This window comes from Aspergillus caelatus (assembly GCF_009193585.1).
Source record: "Aspergillus caelatus strain CBS 763.97 unplaced genomic scaffold BDV27scaffold_13, whole genome shotgun sequence".
Classification (NCBI taxonomy): domain Eukaryota; kingdom Fungi; phylum Ascomycota; class Eurotiomycetes; order Eurotiales; family Aspergillaceae; genus Aspergillus; species Aspergillus caelatus.
Window position 1 is genome coordinate 1 of NW_022475276.1, and position 16583 is coordinate 16583.

General features: G+C 51.4%; 6 protein-coding genes across 6 annotated transcripts; 3 read left to right on the forward strand and 3 right to left on the reverse strand.

Annotated features, from left to right (window-relative positions):
- Positions 1-429: 429 nt before the first annotated feature.
- BDV27DRAFT_165805 (acyl transferase domain-containing protein) lies at positions 430-7354 on the reverse strand. Its single transcript, XM_032074029.1, has 4 exons — positions 2134-7354; positions 1536-2024; positions 1368-1483; positions 430-1316 (listed from the first exon to the last, which is right to left on the reverse strand). Exons 1-4 carry the CDS (start codon positions 7175-7177, stop codon positions 885-887), a joined length of 6081 nt encoding a protein of 2026 aa, XP_031932334.1. The 5' UTR covers positions 7178-7354; the 3' UTR covers positions 430-884.
- Positions 7355-7660: 306 nt separating this feature from the next.
- BDV27DRAFT_141291 (uncharacterized protein) lies at positions 7661-9208 on the forward strand (the record flags this gene model as incomplete). Its single annotated transcript, XM_032069792.1, has 2 exons — positions 7661-8015; positions 8073-9208. The coding sequence occupies 2 exons, from the start codon at positions 7661-7663 to the stop codon at positions 9206-9208; spliced, it is 1491 nt and encodes a 496-aa protein (XP_031932335.1).
- Positions 9209-10256: 1048 nt separating this feature from the next.
- Positions 10257-10790, forward strand: BDV27DRAFT_121026 (uncharacterized protein). The gene has a single exon (XM_032065258.1). It carries the CDS (start codon positions 10341-10343, stop codon positions 10554-10556), a length of 216 nt encoding a protein of 71 aa, XP_031932336.1. The 5' UTR covers positions 10257-10340; the 3' UTR covers positions 10557-10790.
- A 942-nt stretch (positions 10791-11732) lies between these two features.
- Positions 11733-12748, forward strand: BDV27DRAFT_13955 (GNAT family N-acetyltransferase). The gene has a single exon (XM_032069479.1). The coding sequence runs from the start codon at positions 11913-11915 to the stop codon at positions 12552-12554; it is 642 nt and encodes a 213-aa protein (XP_031932337.1). The 5' UTR covers positions 11733-11912; the 3' UTR covers positions 12555-12748.
- On the reverse strand, positions 12749-14747 carry BDV27DRAFT_13961 (Zn(II)2Cys6 transcription factor). Its single transcript, XM_032069490.1, has 3 exons — positions 13977-14747; positions 13881-13921; positions 12749-13804 (listed from the first exon to the last, which is right to left on the reverse strand). Exons 1-3 carry the CDS (start codon positions 14557-14559, stop codon positions 12944-12946), a joined length of 1485 nt encoding a protein of 494 aa, XP_031932338.1. The 5' UTR covers positions 14560-14747; the 3' UTR covers positions 12749-12943.
- A 1150-nt stretch (positions 14748-15897) lies between these two features.
- On the reverse strand, positions 15898-16202 carry BDV27DRAFT_121029 (uncharacterized protein). Its single transcript, XM_032065259.1, has one exon. The coding sequence runs from the start codon at positions 16098-16100 to the stop codon at positions 15912-15914; it is 189 nt and encodes a 62-aa protein (XP_031932339.1). The 5' UTR covers positions 16101-16202; the 3' UTR covers positions 15898-15911.
- Positions 16203-16583: the final 381 nt, after the last annotated feature.

Genomic DNA, 16583 nt, shown 5'->3' on the forward strand with positions numbered 1-16583 from the left:
TGAAGTGTATCTTACAGCGTGAGGAAAGGCCCGATGTAGTAAGTCCTATAGTACGGCAACCGGGAAGCATGCAGGGTGCATTGACATGTACACGGAGGACAATAACGCTCCGATGCGAGTCATTTCAATCCGAAAAGTAAAATTTTGGGCTGAGACAGAATAGCCCAATTTTGAAGATCTGCAACCTAGCTACATTCTAAGACATGCCACGCCACGGAACTTGGAAGATCAAGAAAAACGATGTATGACAGAGAATATCACTTTTACCGCCAATCATTGGGTGTCCATGCGTTATATTACCGTATTACCGAGACACACCCTGACGCGCTTATGGTGTGCCACGTGATGGGTCTCGAACTGGGACTGATTCACTGACACCTCAACGGACTGCTTCCTTCAATGGGAATCGCTCCGACTCACAAAACCCCCGTTACGAACGCTAAACTATCACTTTTGCAGGGATTGATTCGGTCGACGCAAGAGGCCAGCTAATCTCTGGTTGCCCTGGGATACAGACGGCAGCTCGACTGCAAGCGAGATGCCAAGCTGTGCGACCTTCTGTTGTATAGTTTGACAGTGAATGCCAAGGGCGACCTGAAAGGAAACCATGGCAGTAGCTATAATGAAAACGACAATCTTGTAGCTAGTCAACTGGAGACTTCTGCTCACCGAATCAGAAAGAACTGCAGTGGAATTCGTGACAAATTTCGCCATGAAGGTCTAATGTTGTCCTACCCTACGCTAGCCGAATACCTCTGAAGGCATGGACAGAACTGGCTGGTCGAAGCCCGTGACTGATTCCTTGGTAAAGCTCGCAGAAGTTATACATCATCGTCAATTATGATAAAAGATGTCATTCTGATTGTCTCAATACTAATAATACATCAAGCTGCTAGCGCTAGCTCCCTCAACACAGAACTTCCCGTGACCACTGCGGCCTCTTCTAGATATGGCCGATCAATAGCGAACGGTTTCCCCATGACATTGGGGATGAATTTGCCCACTAGGCGGTCCACCTGCACATTCTCTGCCTGGATCCGTTCCTCCAAGAATCGTCGGTAGACGGACACCCCGGAGCGAAGGTGCGACGAATGGAAGGGAACGTCGATGCCTTGCAATGGGATCGTTGCTCGACCCCGTTTCAGTTCAGTGGGATTGTTCAGTTGGGGCGCCTTTTCGAGATGGGCGGCAATTTCTTTGGCTACGTCTGTGAGGGCGGGATCAGAAGCGCTGCGGAGCGAATCTACGAGCTTGGGGCCAATGGTGGATTGAGACAGAAGGTCGAGGATGCCGCTCAAAACGTAAATGTTGCGGACCTGGAATGCATGAGCGAGATGTGGCGATTATAAAGGGTTGAGAAAACTTACGTGTCCGGCACAAACATATTGCTCGGCCTCAACATTGAAATTGACGATTTCCAACAGATTGCCACTCTGTCGGTGGATCAAATCCACGATGATGCGTAACATGGCTTCATCGAAATCTGTGCCGCTGTGAGTCTGGTGAAATCCGAGCGAAACGGAAACAAAACTTACATTTGCCCACTCTCTTCGGACTAACAGCCACCATAGAGAACCCTGTGTGTCCGTTGGAGTCGCGCTCCATGGTGAACTGCATGACTAACCCACGATAGAAGACAACGCTCATCATCATTTCGAATGGTAAAAAGTCAACCAATGAGGCCAGTACTCCGTACTCACCCAGGGAGTGTCCTGCGAAAGCAGCCCCCTCTTGGATAAGACCATTGGCCTTCATATCCTCGAATGCCGCCTTTTCCATCAGTAGAATAGCAGGCTGAGCGAATTGCGTGGCATACAGCAGACCTCGGGAGTCGAAGAAGGTATACGACTCGGATTTGGGCGTGAGATCGCGAAGGATAGGTTCGAGCCGAGTGGAACCGTCTGGCATTCGGGTTTCTGTCCTCATCGCGAGATAGTTGTCGCGGATTCGTCTGCCACGAGGCCCACGAAAGTGGATGGTGATCTGTTTGGGGTTTGCACGGACAACGTTCAAGATTGACCAGCCTAGGTATGTTAGCGCCAGATTCGGAAGGATTATCCTACACATCACTACCACCCATAGCCGTGGAGAGAGGTGGGGCTTCTGGGGTGTGAATAATTAGAGACAACATACCGTATTGATCGAGCAGACGGCGGTCAACCTCATCCCACACCGCTCGAGCCACCGGACTCGACTCATACAACTGCATTCCCATGTTCTGTGCCTGGCTTCCTTGACCGGTAAAGAGGTATGCAGAAGTGCGCTGCTCAACTTCGGCCTCCCCTTGAAGTACCTTCTCATCGGTACCCTCCCGGTATGCAACTACGGAGAGGACCATGCGGCCGTGGCACATGGCCTCATGTCGGATACGGACAGTGAGCTGGTCGCCTGGCAACACCATCCCGACGAAAGACGCAGAGAAGCTCCGCAGCCGACCCGTTTCGCCGTCTGCTGCCAGACATTCCGTCACCGCACGGGAAACGGCGGCGGTGTACATGCCATGGGTGATGGTCCCCGGAAGGTCTGCGAAACGTGCAAAGACGGATGAGGTGTGTATGGGATTGTAATCCTTGGATACGGCGCTGTAGAGGGCATTATCAAGCGGTAAACGGATGGTCCTCGATCCGTTATCTATCAGGCCCGGGTGCTTTAAAGGCACTTTTTCTTGCACCACCGTGCCCTTGCGCTGCAGGAAGTCGATGACAGGATTGCCATGGCATTCGGCCACCTCAGATGCAACAGTTCCCACTTTCTGCTCGGTGCCATTCCAATGCTTGGTGTAGATCGAGCCAATAGTTTTCAGGCTGGCGAAGGTCGATTGGTCCTTCCATCGGGTCACAGTGTGTAGACGGAAGACGAGGGTTTTATTAATCAGTGACTGTGTAGGGTCATCTAGGAGAAACCATTCACGGTCCCGTAGAAGGGCTTCATCTATCGCGGATTGCACCTTTAGTTCAGTTGCACCTTCGTCCTGGTGACTGAAGGTGGTCTCGTAGTCGGAGAATGATCCCTTGATAAAAAAGTCCGAAGTCACAGTGGCCACCAAAGTCTTGGACCGAAATATTTGCGCTTCGACACTGATTGTCTTGCCAGTCTCCTTGATGGTCACTGCACGCACCTTTGATTTTGTCGCGACGACATCGTTGACTTCTAGTGGAGCAGCGCCAGGAGTGTACCGGATGCTATTGGAGAGATGGACTAGGCGGAGCAAGTCACCCTGGAGCTCTGCAACAAACAGTGGCTCCATCAGGGGTTTCCAAGCGGCAATAATCGCGGCCTCGAGGGGTAAGGTGTTAGTTGTCGCGGATACAGTGGCATCTGGGACTGTATGACGGAGAGCATTGTGAAGGTGACGATGAAGATCAGACGAGAGCGTGATTTCCTCGCCCTCGAAGACGTCACCCAGCCGGTGGTAACTAAGATCAGCACGACCGAGCCAAAGATGAGCATAGAACAATTTCACTCGATCCTCACGCCCCTCGAGATTCTCTACCAGGGAAAGATTCTTTGGATTAAACTGATACGTAAATCGGAGGATGGCAGGGGTCTCCACGAAGTCATAATAATAGAAGTCTACAGCAACCTCCTGATCACCACTGGGATTAATGTGGACCAGCGGACGGTTCTGTGCATCTTCTACCAGAAGTAGATCGCAACCATCCAGAGATAGCTGGATGGATTGCCCTGTCCGTGGTTCCAGAACTCGGCGCAAAGGATTCGGTTGTCTCTGAGAACCTCGTGTGATTTCCTCAGCCATGATAGCGCTTCGGACGCCACCTGTGACTTGACTGGCCAGGAATGCCTGCCAGTCTTCAACAGAGGGTAGGCTTTCAGATGTAGGGCGGATGATACGATGTGTGTTGCTTTCTGTCACTGTGATCTGAGCGGAGACCATTTCTGATATGGCTAACGGAGTTTTATCCGTTTGAGACGGCTCCTCCTCGAAATGGTCTACGAGCCCATGGTGGATCTCATCAAGGATTTCCCTGGCTGACTGATCTGCCCGACAAGAATATTGCACAGCCACAGGGCCTTGTAGGATACATACTCGGTCAGCGTCCTGGTCGATGATGGCATCCACATCTTCCGACTGCCACAGGGAGTCTTTCTTGAACCAGTACTCGAAGTCCTCATCCAAAGCTGGGATGAAGTTGACAGGCTTTCGACCACGCTTTTTGCAGATGGTGAGAAAGAAGCGGACATCGTCTGGGTGTAGACGACGCGTAGTCGCAGCGGGGCAGAGCTGTTGCACCTGCTCGACGAATTGTTCAGGTCGACTGATGTCAAGCTTATCCGTCGCATAAACGACACTGGAGACACGTTCTAGCGTTCTGTAGGCGAAATCCAAAACGAGCTGACGGTAGGAAGCGTCAATCCAGCGGTGCTGGTGGCTGACATACACTAACCGGATCAAACGAGCAATGACTTCAGTATACGTCATGTTCTCTAGGTCGACGGCATCACCGGCGGCATTGTAGCCAAACCACGGCTTGGCAAAATCAGCACTGAGGCGACGTATGATTTCAGGCTTACGCGCATGGAGTGCAGCAACACGTTTGTCCCGAGGCAAGCTGAAGATAGTCTTGTCCATCTCGTGCCACAGCCGAACTCCACGAGTTGCCAGCTTGTGGATCGGCTGGCCCATCTCAGACTGGACGGTCAACACTCCCCCGGTAGGCTTCTTGAAGGTCTGCTCCCATTCTGAGTCGGCCACTCCGGCGGCTGCCAAGATCAATTCCTTTGCTTGCGTAGAAGTGTGCGCCTCCCGGGCGACCATCATGCGACTGCCTATGAGGATACCATCACAAGGCATTAAGGGGCGACCGAATGATAGCGACCATTCACCCGTGATATATGGGTGCATTTGGTCCGCCTGGCCAAATCCACTGCCCACAACCAGATACAAGTTGGAACAGCGGCGGATATCCCGGTAGGTCTGCAAAAGTGGTTCGTGGAAGTCCTCACAGGAGTGATGGCCACCACCGCGGCCTCCAGTCCATTGTAATATGATGGGGAACGACGGGTGCTTCTTAGCGATTTCGATCACCTCATATATGGCAGCGATGGACCCTGGCTTGAGAGAAAGATGCTTGATTCCCAGTGTCTGGATCCATTCGTTGACCACATCCAGTGAAGGAACTCCCGCTCCAATTGTCAAGCCATCTATGGGGATTCCCCGTTGGATCATGTGGCGGATTAGGGGGATCTGGAACGCAATTGAATGAGGGCTAGCATAGATGAGATTGCAGGTGATGCCGCGGCCGGGTGGGACGTGGGCCGCTAATTTTTCAATAGCTGTCGTCATGCCAGCCGCGTCAAAGTATCCACCGCCGGCCAGCTCAACATGATAGCCTGCCTGCATCACCGCAGCCACAAAGTCCCAGTGTACCGTAGTGGGTGTCATCCCAGCTGTGATGATAGGCGGGACTTGCAGCAGCTGGCTGAGTCGCGTCTCGAGTACGGGCTTGCCATCTGGGCCAGCCGCCAGTCGAGCTTTAAAGAGCTCCGCCCAAGGGGCTGGTGCCTGTGAAGGCGTCGCGGTTAGTAACTCCGCTTTTCCGCCGAGAGTGGCGGGATCCGTTGGGGCTAGCACCGTTCCTGCGATGATACGAACTCCTCGGCCATCGACAATTTCGGATACAAGATCGCTGAGGCGGCTGCTGCTCAGAAGCACGATGTGGGAGGGCGGCTTGGGGCGCGATACCTGCAATGTTGCAGGCCAATCTACAGTCTCACAGGCTACTGCCTCGACCAAGCTATGGATCAGGTTACTCGTTGGGCTGAACATCTCGCGCATATCCTGGCCGGTCCGTGTGTGAAAGACCGCACTGAGGAGATCCCCCACTTTTGGCGATGAGGCATCCGGAAACCGTTCCTTCACACGGTCTGCAGCGGCACGGAGGTGGCTGGAATGGAACGGAGCGCTAACAGGGAGGAAGGTATGATGGACAACGGGCTTGCGCTGACGGAAGGGAACCCGACTTTGATCTTGTCCATCATCAGCCTCGATCTCTCGCAGCCGCAGACATAAACCTCGGAGGGAACGTGGAGAACCGGCTACCACAAGGTTCCGTTCAGTGTTGATCAATCCGATGGACAGGTGCTCAGATTCCGGCAAACGACGATTGCAGTCCGTGATTAACGCGTCAAGGGCCGGGGACCGCAGACCTCGGACACTAAGGAGCCATGAGGGGGATCCCTCGCCGTGCTCAACACTATCCCTGATAGCGGCGGACGATAATGGAGAGGCTAGAGCGGCCGTGTGGCATTCGTAGCCCATCCAAAACAGTAGGCGGATGGCCCATTGTGCCTGCGCTAAAAAGGACGCCCACGTGTCCGCTTGAGCGACGGCTGCAGCCACGATAATTCCCTGGGAGTGACCCGTGAGACCTTGCAGCGCTGACCTGAGTCGCTTCGGGGAATCAGAATCGAGTAATTTACCAAGCACGTAATAATGCGCCATATCAAGTAAGCCAATGATTGGGAAGCTGACGGCAGCGGTGGCTGTAAAGGCCCGGTCCGGACGAGACTCGGGGATGGTCAACCACGAGTAAAGGTCAATCTCACGACCCAAGTAGTGCTGTAAGGTGGAGGGTTCTCGAGAAAGACTTGCCAGAGCTGGCGCTACTGATGCAATCAGTGGCTCAAGTAAGGGCTGGTAAAGTGAATACAGGTCGGCCAATTCGTCGACACAGACAAGGTTGGTAGATCCTTGGCCCCCGAAGGCCATTAAAATGCGGTGCGCTTCATTATCAACGGTACTGAAGAGTCCACTGGAGGCTGGTCGGGGGTTGAGACCAGCAATCGCATGTGCGCGGTAGTAGGTGCGTATAATATTCTTGGCCTCGGGCTCAGAGACAATCAGATCGTGGATATCCGCATCTCTCACGCACTGCGACTCGATAGCGCCGAGGAACGCCCCTAGGGGAGCTGGTGGGCAGTCCTCATCCAGGAGGAATTGTAAAAACCCAAACACCAAGGCAAGAATTGACTGGTCTTTCGAATAATTCTGAAGGAAAGAGGCCTTTTGCTGGTCCAGGAAAGCACCGTCCTGTGTCGATACAAGGAATGTTTGCTGGATGTTTCCTTGGGAAAGAGAAAAAGACCTCAACGAATAGTCTTCAGTGGGTGTCACGATCGCAAGATCATAGGAACCAGAGCTGGGGGTAGAGGCCATGGTAAGGATGGAAATGAAGGTGCTGACAGGCAATGATATCTAGTATATTATTATTCAATAAAGCGTTATGTCACTCTTGGGTCGCGCTGGGAGTCATTAGATTTCTAGCACGGCGCGAGAGCGATTGTTTTATCCAACTGCCACGAGAAATATGGGCACGCGGTCTACTATTTACCCTCTAGTCGGGAACCAATTTTACGCTGGGTTCTTACGCTGGGTCGGTCCAGTCTTCGATATCGCCGTGTGTGAGTGAAATGTGTGGAATCGGAAATCAAATAAATCCTACGCTGGGTTCTTACGCTGGGTCGTTCGGAGAGAACTGGCAGCCGGAGTTCGAGAGCCGAGTCGCGGCCCATGGGCGCCGAGCCGGGCCAAACACATGGCATTTATACTCCGGCGTACCAAAAAATGAGTTATAAGATAAAGCTGGATTGCAGGACGAGGAATTACACAAGAATCACAGCTTATGACGCAAAAACAAAAATGATTATTCCAGCGGCGGACGACAATAATTGTCCTTCCTATGACAAAGTGATCGATTTAATCGTCGAATACGCCTATGACTATGACATCGACTCCCCAGCGGCCTGGACACGAGCTAAAGCAGCCCTTATTGATGCTCTAGGCGCTGCCATCGAGAGTATTCATACTAGCCCAGAATGTGCCGCCATGATTGGCCCCGTCTGGCCCCAAACAGCTACGGTACCAGGGGGGTTCCGCTTGCCCGGTACTCAATTTCAGGTGGATGCCCTCAAGGGTGCCTTTGACCTTGGGGGAATGATCCGTTACCTTGACCACAACGATGCCTTTCCGGGCGCCGAATGGGGACATCCATCAGGTAAGCAAGAATCTTAAACCCCACGTCTACCGCCCGTCTGTCCTAACCGATGGCTAGATAATCTTGGTGCAATCCTCAGCACTGCAGACATCCTCAGTCGGGAGGCGCTCGCTCGTGGTAACCCTGATGAGGTCATCTCCATGAAACAGGTCCTCACTGCTCTGATCAAGGCGTATGAGATCCAGGGCGTGTTTCAGATCCGAAACGCCTTCAACAAGGTTGGCCTCGATCATGTCATTTTGGTCAAGGTGGCCTCGTCCGCCATGGTCTCCTGGCTCATGGGTTTATCCCATGATCAAGCCCGGGCTGTAGTCTCGCATGCATGGGCTGATGGTCATCCGCTGCGCGTCTATCGACAAGCGCCAAACGCTGGGCCCCGGAAAGGGTGGGCCGCCGGGGATGCCTGCATGCGTGCTGTGCATCTGGCCAACCTGGTTCGATGCGGTCAGCCTGGTATCCGCTCTGCTATCACCACCCCGCGTTGGGGATTTTATGATGTCTTATATCGGGGTCAGACCTTCGAGCTACCGCGTCCATTTACTAGTTGGGTTATGGAGACGGTCCTCTTCAAAGTCTCGACGGCTGAAGGACACGGATTGACCGCCGTGGAAGCAGCATTGACTATCGCGCAAAAGCTGGCCCAGCGTGGACTTCGGCCGGAAGAGGACATTGTCAGCATCCGAGCCCGAACCCAGGAGGCTGGCATGATCATCATCAATAAGAAGGGGCCGCTGCACAATGCCGCAGATCGCGATCATTGTCTGCGTTATATGGTCGCCGTGGTTCTGCTTAAGGGCAGTCAAATCACGACTGCTGATTACCAGGATAGCAGTCCCTGGGCTCGTGATCCTCGCATAGAATCCCTACGCTCCATCATCACAATGGAAGAGGATCCGAAATTCACCCAGGATTATCATGACCCTCAGTGCCGCAGCGTGGCCAATGCATTGGAGGTGACACTGCGAGATGGAACCAAGTTGGAAGAAATGGTGCCATTCCCCTTGGGTCATGTGCGTCGACCTGAAACCTTGCAGCTGGTCCGGGAGAAGGCCCAGCAGAATTTGGGTTTGAAACTTTCGTCGGAGAGGGTGGAACAGATCCTGGACACGGTCGATCAACCGAAGTTCGAGAAGATGGCCGCTAGTGATTTTGTAGACCTATTTATCCCACATCCTGCGTCCAGCGCAATATGAATTCTCAGAAAGATATAATATATTTCATGTTTAAGTTAATTCACCCATCAAGATGTGTTTGGGAACCTACATAGTAACCTCTTCCTACTTATCCCCACATAGGCTCCATTGAGATATGCCTAGCTAGCAATGCGGGATGCGACTCGTAATAGTGGGCCCGTTCCTGAGAACCGACCGGATCGACATTAGCGGTGAATACGAGGTCCAACAGACATATATATTGAGTTTCTGTCCTTGAGAAGCAGAGCCCAAATTTAAACTACTGGCACTGTGAAGTCTATTGTATTGATATAGTTTGTTCTAACAACCAAGATGGGTATGTCATTTCTCAATCAGTGCAAACGTGAGGCATTAACTTGACTGGCTGTATTAATCTAGGATACTGGGAGGTCTGTTAATCCTCCCCTGAAGTGATATGTGATGACTACCGTCTTCCTTAAACTATGACCACATATACACTCAAAAATACTCTCCCAATGATTCTAATTTCAAAGGACAGGTCCCTTGTCAATTCTGCGGTGTGAGCTTCAACATCAGCCGCATCCGCTCCAAATGGGAACCGAGGTCAGCGGCTTTCGGCCCCGGTGGTCGTGGAGGCTGGATCGAAGGACGAGACTTCACATGGGATGAAGAAGACGAGGAAGAGCAAGCGGAATATCAGAGCGAATACGAGCATTGCTCACCCGATACGGGATGCTGTATGGCTCTCCGAGGTCCTGAGTTTTACGGGTATTTTACCCCGAAGCCACGGTTATATGATGATGATCCTGTGGGCGGTATTCATGGGGATGATCCGAACTATGAATGTCAGAGTGAGTCTGATAACGAATCTCTGAAATATGACTCGGAGGCGAGCGATAGCGAAGATGGAATTATGGATATGCGCCGCAATAAATATACAGAGGACCTGGAGTGGACGTTCAAGGTACAGGGGCCTGATCAGCCGGAATATGACACTGAGTTCTACCCCCTTTCGACAAAATTAGGCGAGAGCCTCTATACCATCAACGACAATGGCTCCAGAACAATGAACCGGGAGGCGTATAACAGGTCTAGATGCTACGAGCATATTGCCGGTCCTGACTGCCAAAATACTCGGGGATACCTGGGGAGGAATATCTCCACTGAAGAAATGAGAGGCTGCCATACGGTTCAGTGTATTCTTGCAAAGCGACAGGAGTGGGAGCCTCGACCGGATGATCTCGCCTTCGAACGGGAAAGTCGATATCATCTCACAGGCGTCGCAGAGATCATGTCTTCATCTGGAGATGGGTTGAAATTTGCTCCGGTCCGACACGGCGTCGATAATATTCGAGCGGAAACTGAATTTCTGCTAGAAACGGTATGATACCCACTTATTGTTAACCTTGCCCCAGTAGAATACGGATTACTTACTTGAAAATAGTCCCAGGAGGAACTAAACGAGATCGGGCTACCGTTTCATCCAGCGTGCTTTGAACTGTTTATTCAGGCAAGCAAGCAGTGTCTCGGAGAGGTTGATATAGACACGTTGGTCCGGATTCGTGACAGAGCATGTCTGAAAAGCCAGCCCTTTCCAATCGAAGACCATGAACATGTCAAAGAGGGGCAAGAACAGTGCTGGAACCATAACGTCGGGCACGAATACCTAGTCGCCAATCCCATATTTGTCCCCTCGCTGAAACCGATCATCAAGTCTGCTATTTCCTCAGACAGAGGATTTAGCGTGCACAACAGCCCTTTCGACACCAGGAACCAAACAAATGCCGCATCAACCACCCAGGACCCCTTCCTCGCATTGCCTATTGAAATCATTCTAATCATCATTGATCACCTTGATTCTAGAGAGATCGCGGCCCTTCGTCTCGTATCACGCGCCTTCACGCACTTGCCGAGTTCTCTTTGGTATCGGCTGGTTGTTAGGGAGATGCCATGGCTGTATGAAGCATGGTCTTCGGATCCGACGCCATACCACTGGGCTACTGTAATCGCACACGATGCACACCAGGAAAAGGAAGCTCGGGAAGAGTGGGATCGTGACGTGGAGAAACAAAGTCTTGTCATCGCTGAGGAGATGCCTGAAGTTCAGGCTGAATGGCTGCGAAGCCAACCGCGGTGGCAATGGCCGGATCACCCGGACAGACTGGAAGTTCTTGGTCTGAGTCCAGTCAAATTGAATTATAGTAGTACGAACTGGTACCAGCTGTACCGTAACATTACTGTCAATTGGAAGCAGCTCAAGGGGCTACAGAATCGCGCCAGGATTTGGGAAGCCATCACGCAGATTGTTGGGGCGATCAAGGATGCGCGCGAGAAGCGTTTGAATGCGGGTGGCAGTGATGGTATAGTTTAGGGTTGTCTAAATGTACAGACACATGCCAAATTTATGAGGTACCATAGGTGGGCAGTGGATTCTTGTCGTGTAGGGTCTATAAGTCCTTCACTAGACGAGAAATATGGATTGGGACTTTACGGATACAACTCTTTTCTATATTAATCAACACGCAGTACGCAGTACGGCGGCTTATTAGCCCCCCTTTGACTTCTCTCTTGTAGGGTCTAACATCGCAACTTAGTGGAATAAAGACTGTTGGATACGAGATGAGTCATCCCAGTGGGCCAACGGACCACACGATATCTCTACTAAAACCTATATAAAGCACCACGATACCTACCGACAAAAGTCCCCACCTCATACCCAAACCCAAACCCCAAGATCAAAAAAATGCCAATCCTACCACTTCTCCCCAGCCACTCTCAAACACCCCCGATTCACACGGCCCGGCTTCTGCTCCGACCGTTTCGGGCCGCGGATCTTCCCGCCCTTCACGTCCTCCGAACCACTCCCGAAGTCATGCGCTGGACTCGGCAGGGACGCATCGACGCCACAACAGAAGAAACGAGTAAATGGATGGAACGCTTCACCCATGACACTGAGCCAGGAGAACGACCTAACTATAATTTCGCTGTCCTACGCAAAAAGGTCCCGGGTGAGGTACCAGCTACGGAGTTAGAAGAAGGCGATGTCATTGGTGTGATGGGCATCGTGTCTATTTCCCCGGAGGACGGTCCTGAGGTGGGGTATTTGTTTCTACCCGAGACGTGGGGCATGGGGTATGCGACTGAGGCTCTCACAGGGTTCGCGGAGGCGTGGTGGAGGCTGCCGATCCCTGAGCATGGTGTCTCTGGGAGTGGGGAAGAAGCAGGGGAAGTGGGGGTATTGCGCGCTGTGACGGATAAGACGAATTTGGTGAGTGCGAAGGTGTTGACTAAATGTGGTTGGACGGTTGTCGGGGAAGGTATTGAAGGTGAGGGTGAGAAGAAGGTCGACTTGTTGTATTGGATGTTGCGGCGCCCTGGGGTTTGAGGTTTTCTAGAGTATTGGGCTTCCAGTGTGAAGTGCTTCTGGAGGCATGGACTTCGTGGTATTTGTTGTATATACGCATGTATCCATAGAGCTGCAAATATGGGGTCCATGATGACATTGTCATAGGGGAATTGGTGCCATCATGTAGATCAGACGCATCTTCGAGTAAAGTGCTAGGACTCCCCAATCAAACACAATTACAGTTACAACATTCAGTAGAATGGGCACCTTGGCGCCAGATGTGACGTATTTAGTGTAAGTGTTGCATTTGTGCACCCTGCACGTAGAAAGGAGAGCAAGGCCAGCAGACTGCAAACTTGTTGTTGGCGTTGGCAAGTGAGACAGGAGACGTAAACAAGTACATTCAACATCTGTATTCATGCCAACGACTAAACCAAAATGACCGGGAACTGGAGCTTGAGTATATCATTGATCGCAACTGTTGAGTCGTCTTGACCCTTCTCCTGCTCTCCACACGAGGATGCCGCGGAATGACGGTTCGGACTCCGATCATCTCGCCACTTTTGTCGCAGAAACGCGGCACTTTGACAAAGTATATCGGACCGCCATATGTCATAGATTTGTCCCAACCTGGTGCTAATAGCCCGCTGATGTGTAGCCACTACAGCAGAGAGCCCTGCCACAACCAGAGGCCAACAAAGGATATTGTTGGACGGTGCGTCGGGTGGTAAATGGCTTAAATGTTCGACAAATGCCAGAACAAGTGCCTGGATAGGTGGACTTTGGTCGGACAAAGCGGTATCTAGAACCTTTTTGATATATATCAGACAGGCCAGGCGGTAAAGTTCGGATGTTATTGCATCGTTCAACCAAGCGACATCCGCGTCTCCCCTTGTTGGAAGCTCAGCTTGCCAGGCGATCAGTTGCTGCTCAATCGTGACAAGTTCCGTCCGTGCCGGTGAGTCATGTAGCTGCCTCTCAGAGAGTACCTTCTCCGCCAACATAGATATGCGAAAGATGCACATGAAGAGCCGCTGCGAGGTGCCCATGACGTTGCCTTGTTGGAGATACTGCGTAACAATGGGGGAGCTGAAGATGGAAGATGCTTGACAAAGCGAAAGTTTGGAGCCGTGGGAGAAGGCTACTAAGGAGAAATAGTAACAAAATAGTTCAAACAAAAAGCTTCGTAGTGCCAGGTCTTCGGGGGTGTAATGCAGGCGACGGAGCAGGAGCGCGGCGGCAGCATTAAGATGAGGCACTATGCGCGTGCTGTTCGTGAAGTTCTGGCACTGCTACCTTTAGTTTCTAAATCACGCCAATTGGGGGACGGGGGAGCAGAGGATGTGCCTTCGCTTTGGAGCATACCTCATGCAGACACAACAGCAGGACCGCCAAAGGTGTGTAATCTAGTCAAGGTTAGAGCTCAGATGGAAAGTTCCATGAACAAGTCCCCTCACTAACCGGATCCTGGTAGATTGTATGCAGCCATACTAGCCAGCTCCTCGTTCAGCGATCCCTGCAAAGCGGAAACAGCTTTCCCGTAGTACTCTACTGCTACAGCTTGCACTTCGACATCGTCGCGGCAATATTTGGCCAGATCAGCCGAGGCAATCATAAGAACACAATTATGAACCTGTAGGCTTCCGAATACCGCTGGAAGCAAATATTTCAAAAAGTCTGATCTGCGTGTCCCAGTTCTGGTTGATAACCACCTTGGGCTGTGATCTATGAAATGAGATAATAGTCGCTCCGCCATCCCGGGCTTCGGGACGGCAAACACATTGAGCATTGCCTGTGCCTCATGTGGTAGTTGGATCACTGCGAGCTGTCGACGGCAACGTGACCGTCGTGTTCTAGGCACCAGCTCATTAGAAAACCACTCGCAGGCAAGCTGGTTTCTGTCGCATCCGCTGCATATAGGCTGCCGTTCGTCGCACTTTTTCTTACGGCGTCGGCACGTTAAGCAGCCTGTTCGAGATCGGGTCGAGACCTTGCCCATGGCAGGGACGAACAAGGTATCACCGATACGGCTATTATCTCCCATATGTAATAGCTGGTTAAATCACAGTGTGCATACAATTGAACATAACATGAGATGGCGAAGACCTGACAAGCTCAGAGCTAGCGCTACAGAGCACCCGTGGCTCGGATGTATGGTACACCAATCTAGCCTGTTAAATCAGCTTTGAAGGGCCTGTCTATTGGGCGGGTGGGAATGGATATAGGAGCAGGATCGAGTCATGATAATGATGGAAGCGTCGCCATGTGGCTGTATTTCTGCCCTGCCGAGAGCCGATGCGCTATTCCTGATTAGGTATAGGAGTGGGTCGGGTCTGTGTCTTGTTGATTGGTCCTTGTCGCCTTGCTGTTTGTGCTGGTACACTTCAATATGGAGAGCATCGGGAGTAGACTATGCAATATGGTCTAAGTAGTAGTAGGAGACAGAACAAATGTTCAACAAGCTACATGCTTCAGGCTTTTGCAGGCCATACATCTAGATACACAAAGAATAGGCGCCTATTTATACGGCAGTACGCGATTATAACGTACAACTTATTCAACCACGGAAGCTGCCAAGAAACCCAAGCCGTATGAGTTTTTGTAGCCCTGGCGGCCGTTAGCCTAAGCGCAGAACTCCATCAAACAGCGTGACACAAACGGTCATCCTCATGCTCCACCCATCACTCGCTTCCCACTGCTGTCCGCCCATAGAAGATCTGATACGGGTTATACTTATCCTTGATCTTCCGAAGCCGGCCATAATTCCTCCCATAGAAGGTTGATTGCAAATCTAGTTCATTCCAGCCGCCCTCATTGAGGTAGGCGCCCGCTAGCTCTCCAGGGGAGTGAGAGCCTCTACTTGTGGAACCAGCGCGTGGGCCATGAACCTTTGGCCATCCAGATTTACATGGCGATCGGTGTAATTGAATCGGCTGAGCGTTGTAACGTAGGTTCAGTTATAGATCATACATTCCAATAACAGCAGATACCGCGGCCTTCTGCCAGACATGGTTCACGGCATTACCAGATGATGCCCCTGTTGTTTGAGCTGTAGACGTTCATTAAGTAACTAGAAAAAGCAGCTTTATAGTGAAGCATCCCCTGCATGGTGGAGATGACCATCCGGGTCGGATTGGTGTTTCGATGGGGAGATGAGGCGACCCCCGACGTGGAACTCGCGTACATTCCTTAATGTCCTTGCGACAGAGTTATAATACGTTGGAAAGGTGTTGATAAAATAGTCCAGCTAGTCAAGTGTGTCTCCTTCCCCTGTAAGACGAAGGATAGACGAAAGAAAAATAAAACCTACCATACATCATATTATACCTTTGTAGTAGCGGCAATGTGGATGCCAGGTAGGACTGTAGCTCCTATTTTCCAACCCCACAGGTAAAGTTACAGGATCCGCGATAGACATAAACGAACCTGACACAAGAGACCACCAAGATCAAGCGACAGCGCGATGCCACCGGCATCCAGGAACAGAAGTGTACCAACAAGAAAGAACTGAACCACTGCCCAGAGGCGATCATCCGCAACCGCAGATGCAAACGAAAGACTCACCGAGATGGTTTCCTCTTCCATATACACCCGGCTGGTGGTCAATTTAATGATAGATTCGTGGAGTATTATGCTCTACGGAGTAGATGAACGGGGAATCTACACCGCGATTACCTGCAGCTGCCCCTAGTGGCTAACGAGTATTTAGCAGATTTCCTGTTGCATCTCGATTCGTGTCTCCACGCATAAGGAGTAGTGCTAACTATCCCAAAATTTTTGCATTCTTACATTCTTCCTAGATCGGCCGGTATGAACCTTGAAGGGACAAGCCGGAAAATGTGGGTCGGCATCCGGCTCTTGCCGATAAAGCCATCTTAACTCCTTTTAAGCCATAGTCGAAGATTGTATGATTTGGGAAGCTGGAATATGTCCCTGAAAAGGTCTGTTGAGCAAAATACAAGGCTTTGCGTCTACACTCAGTAGTGTGGCGAATACAACAGTCAGACTATGTGTGGGGATAACAAAGTCAACCAATACATTTGCTGAGGAATGCCAATGACTGGAATG

Excerpts from the sequence above, each read along its gene's own strand:
- BDV27DRAFT_13961 (XM_032069490.1), bottom strand. The coding sequence starts at position 14,559 with ATGGGAGATAATAGCCGTATCGGTGATACCTTGTTCGTCCCTGCCATG. Across the intron at positions 13,922-13,976 it reads ATACAATCTACCAGGATCCG|ATTACACACCTTTGGCGGTC; the intron begins GTTAGTGAGGGG and ends AACCTTGACTAG. Across the intron at positions 13,805-13,880 it reads TGCTGTTGTGTCTGCATGAG|TGCCAGAACTTCACGAACAG; the intron begins GTATGCTCCAAA and ends TAAAGGTAGCAG.
- BDV27DRAFT_121029 (XM_032065259.1), bottom strand. The coding sequence starts at position 16,100 with ATGGAAGAGGAAACCATCTCGGTGAGTCTTTCGTTTGCATCTGCGGTT.
- BDV27DRAFT_165805 (XM_032074029.1), bottom strand. The coding sequence starts at position 7,177 with ATGGCCTCTACCCCCAGCTCTGGTTCCTATGATCTTGCGATCGTGACA. Across the intron at positions 2,025-2,133 it reads CCGTCTGCTCGATCAATACG|GCTGGTCAATCTTGAACGTT; the intron begins GTATGTTGTCTC and ends TAACATACCTAG. Across the intron at positions 1,484-1,535 it reads TCCGAAGAGAGTGGGCAAAT|ATTTCGATGAAGCCATGTTA; the intron begins GTAAGTTTTGTT and ends ACAGCGGCACAG.
- BDV27DRAFT_121026 (XM_032065258.1), top strand. The coding sequence starts at position 10,341 with ATGAGAGGCTGCCATACGGTTCAGTGTATTCTTGCAAAGCGACAGGAG.
- BDV27DRAFT_13955 (XM_032069479.1), top strand. The coding sequence starts at position 11,913 with ATGCCAATCCTACCACTTCTCCCCAGCCACTCTCAAACACCCCCGATT.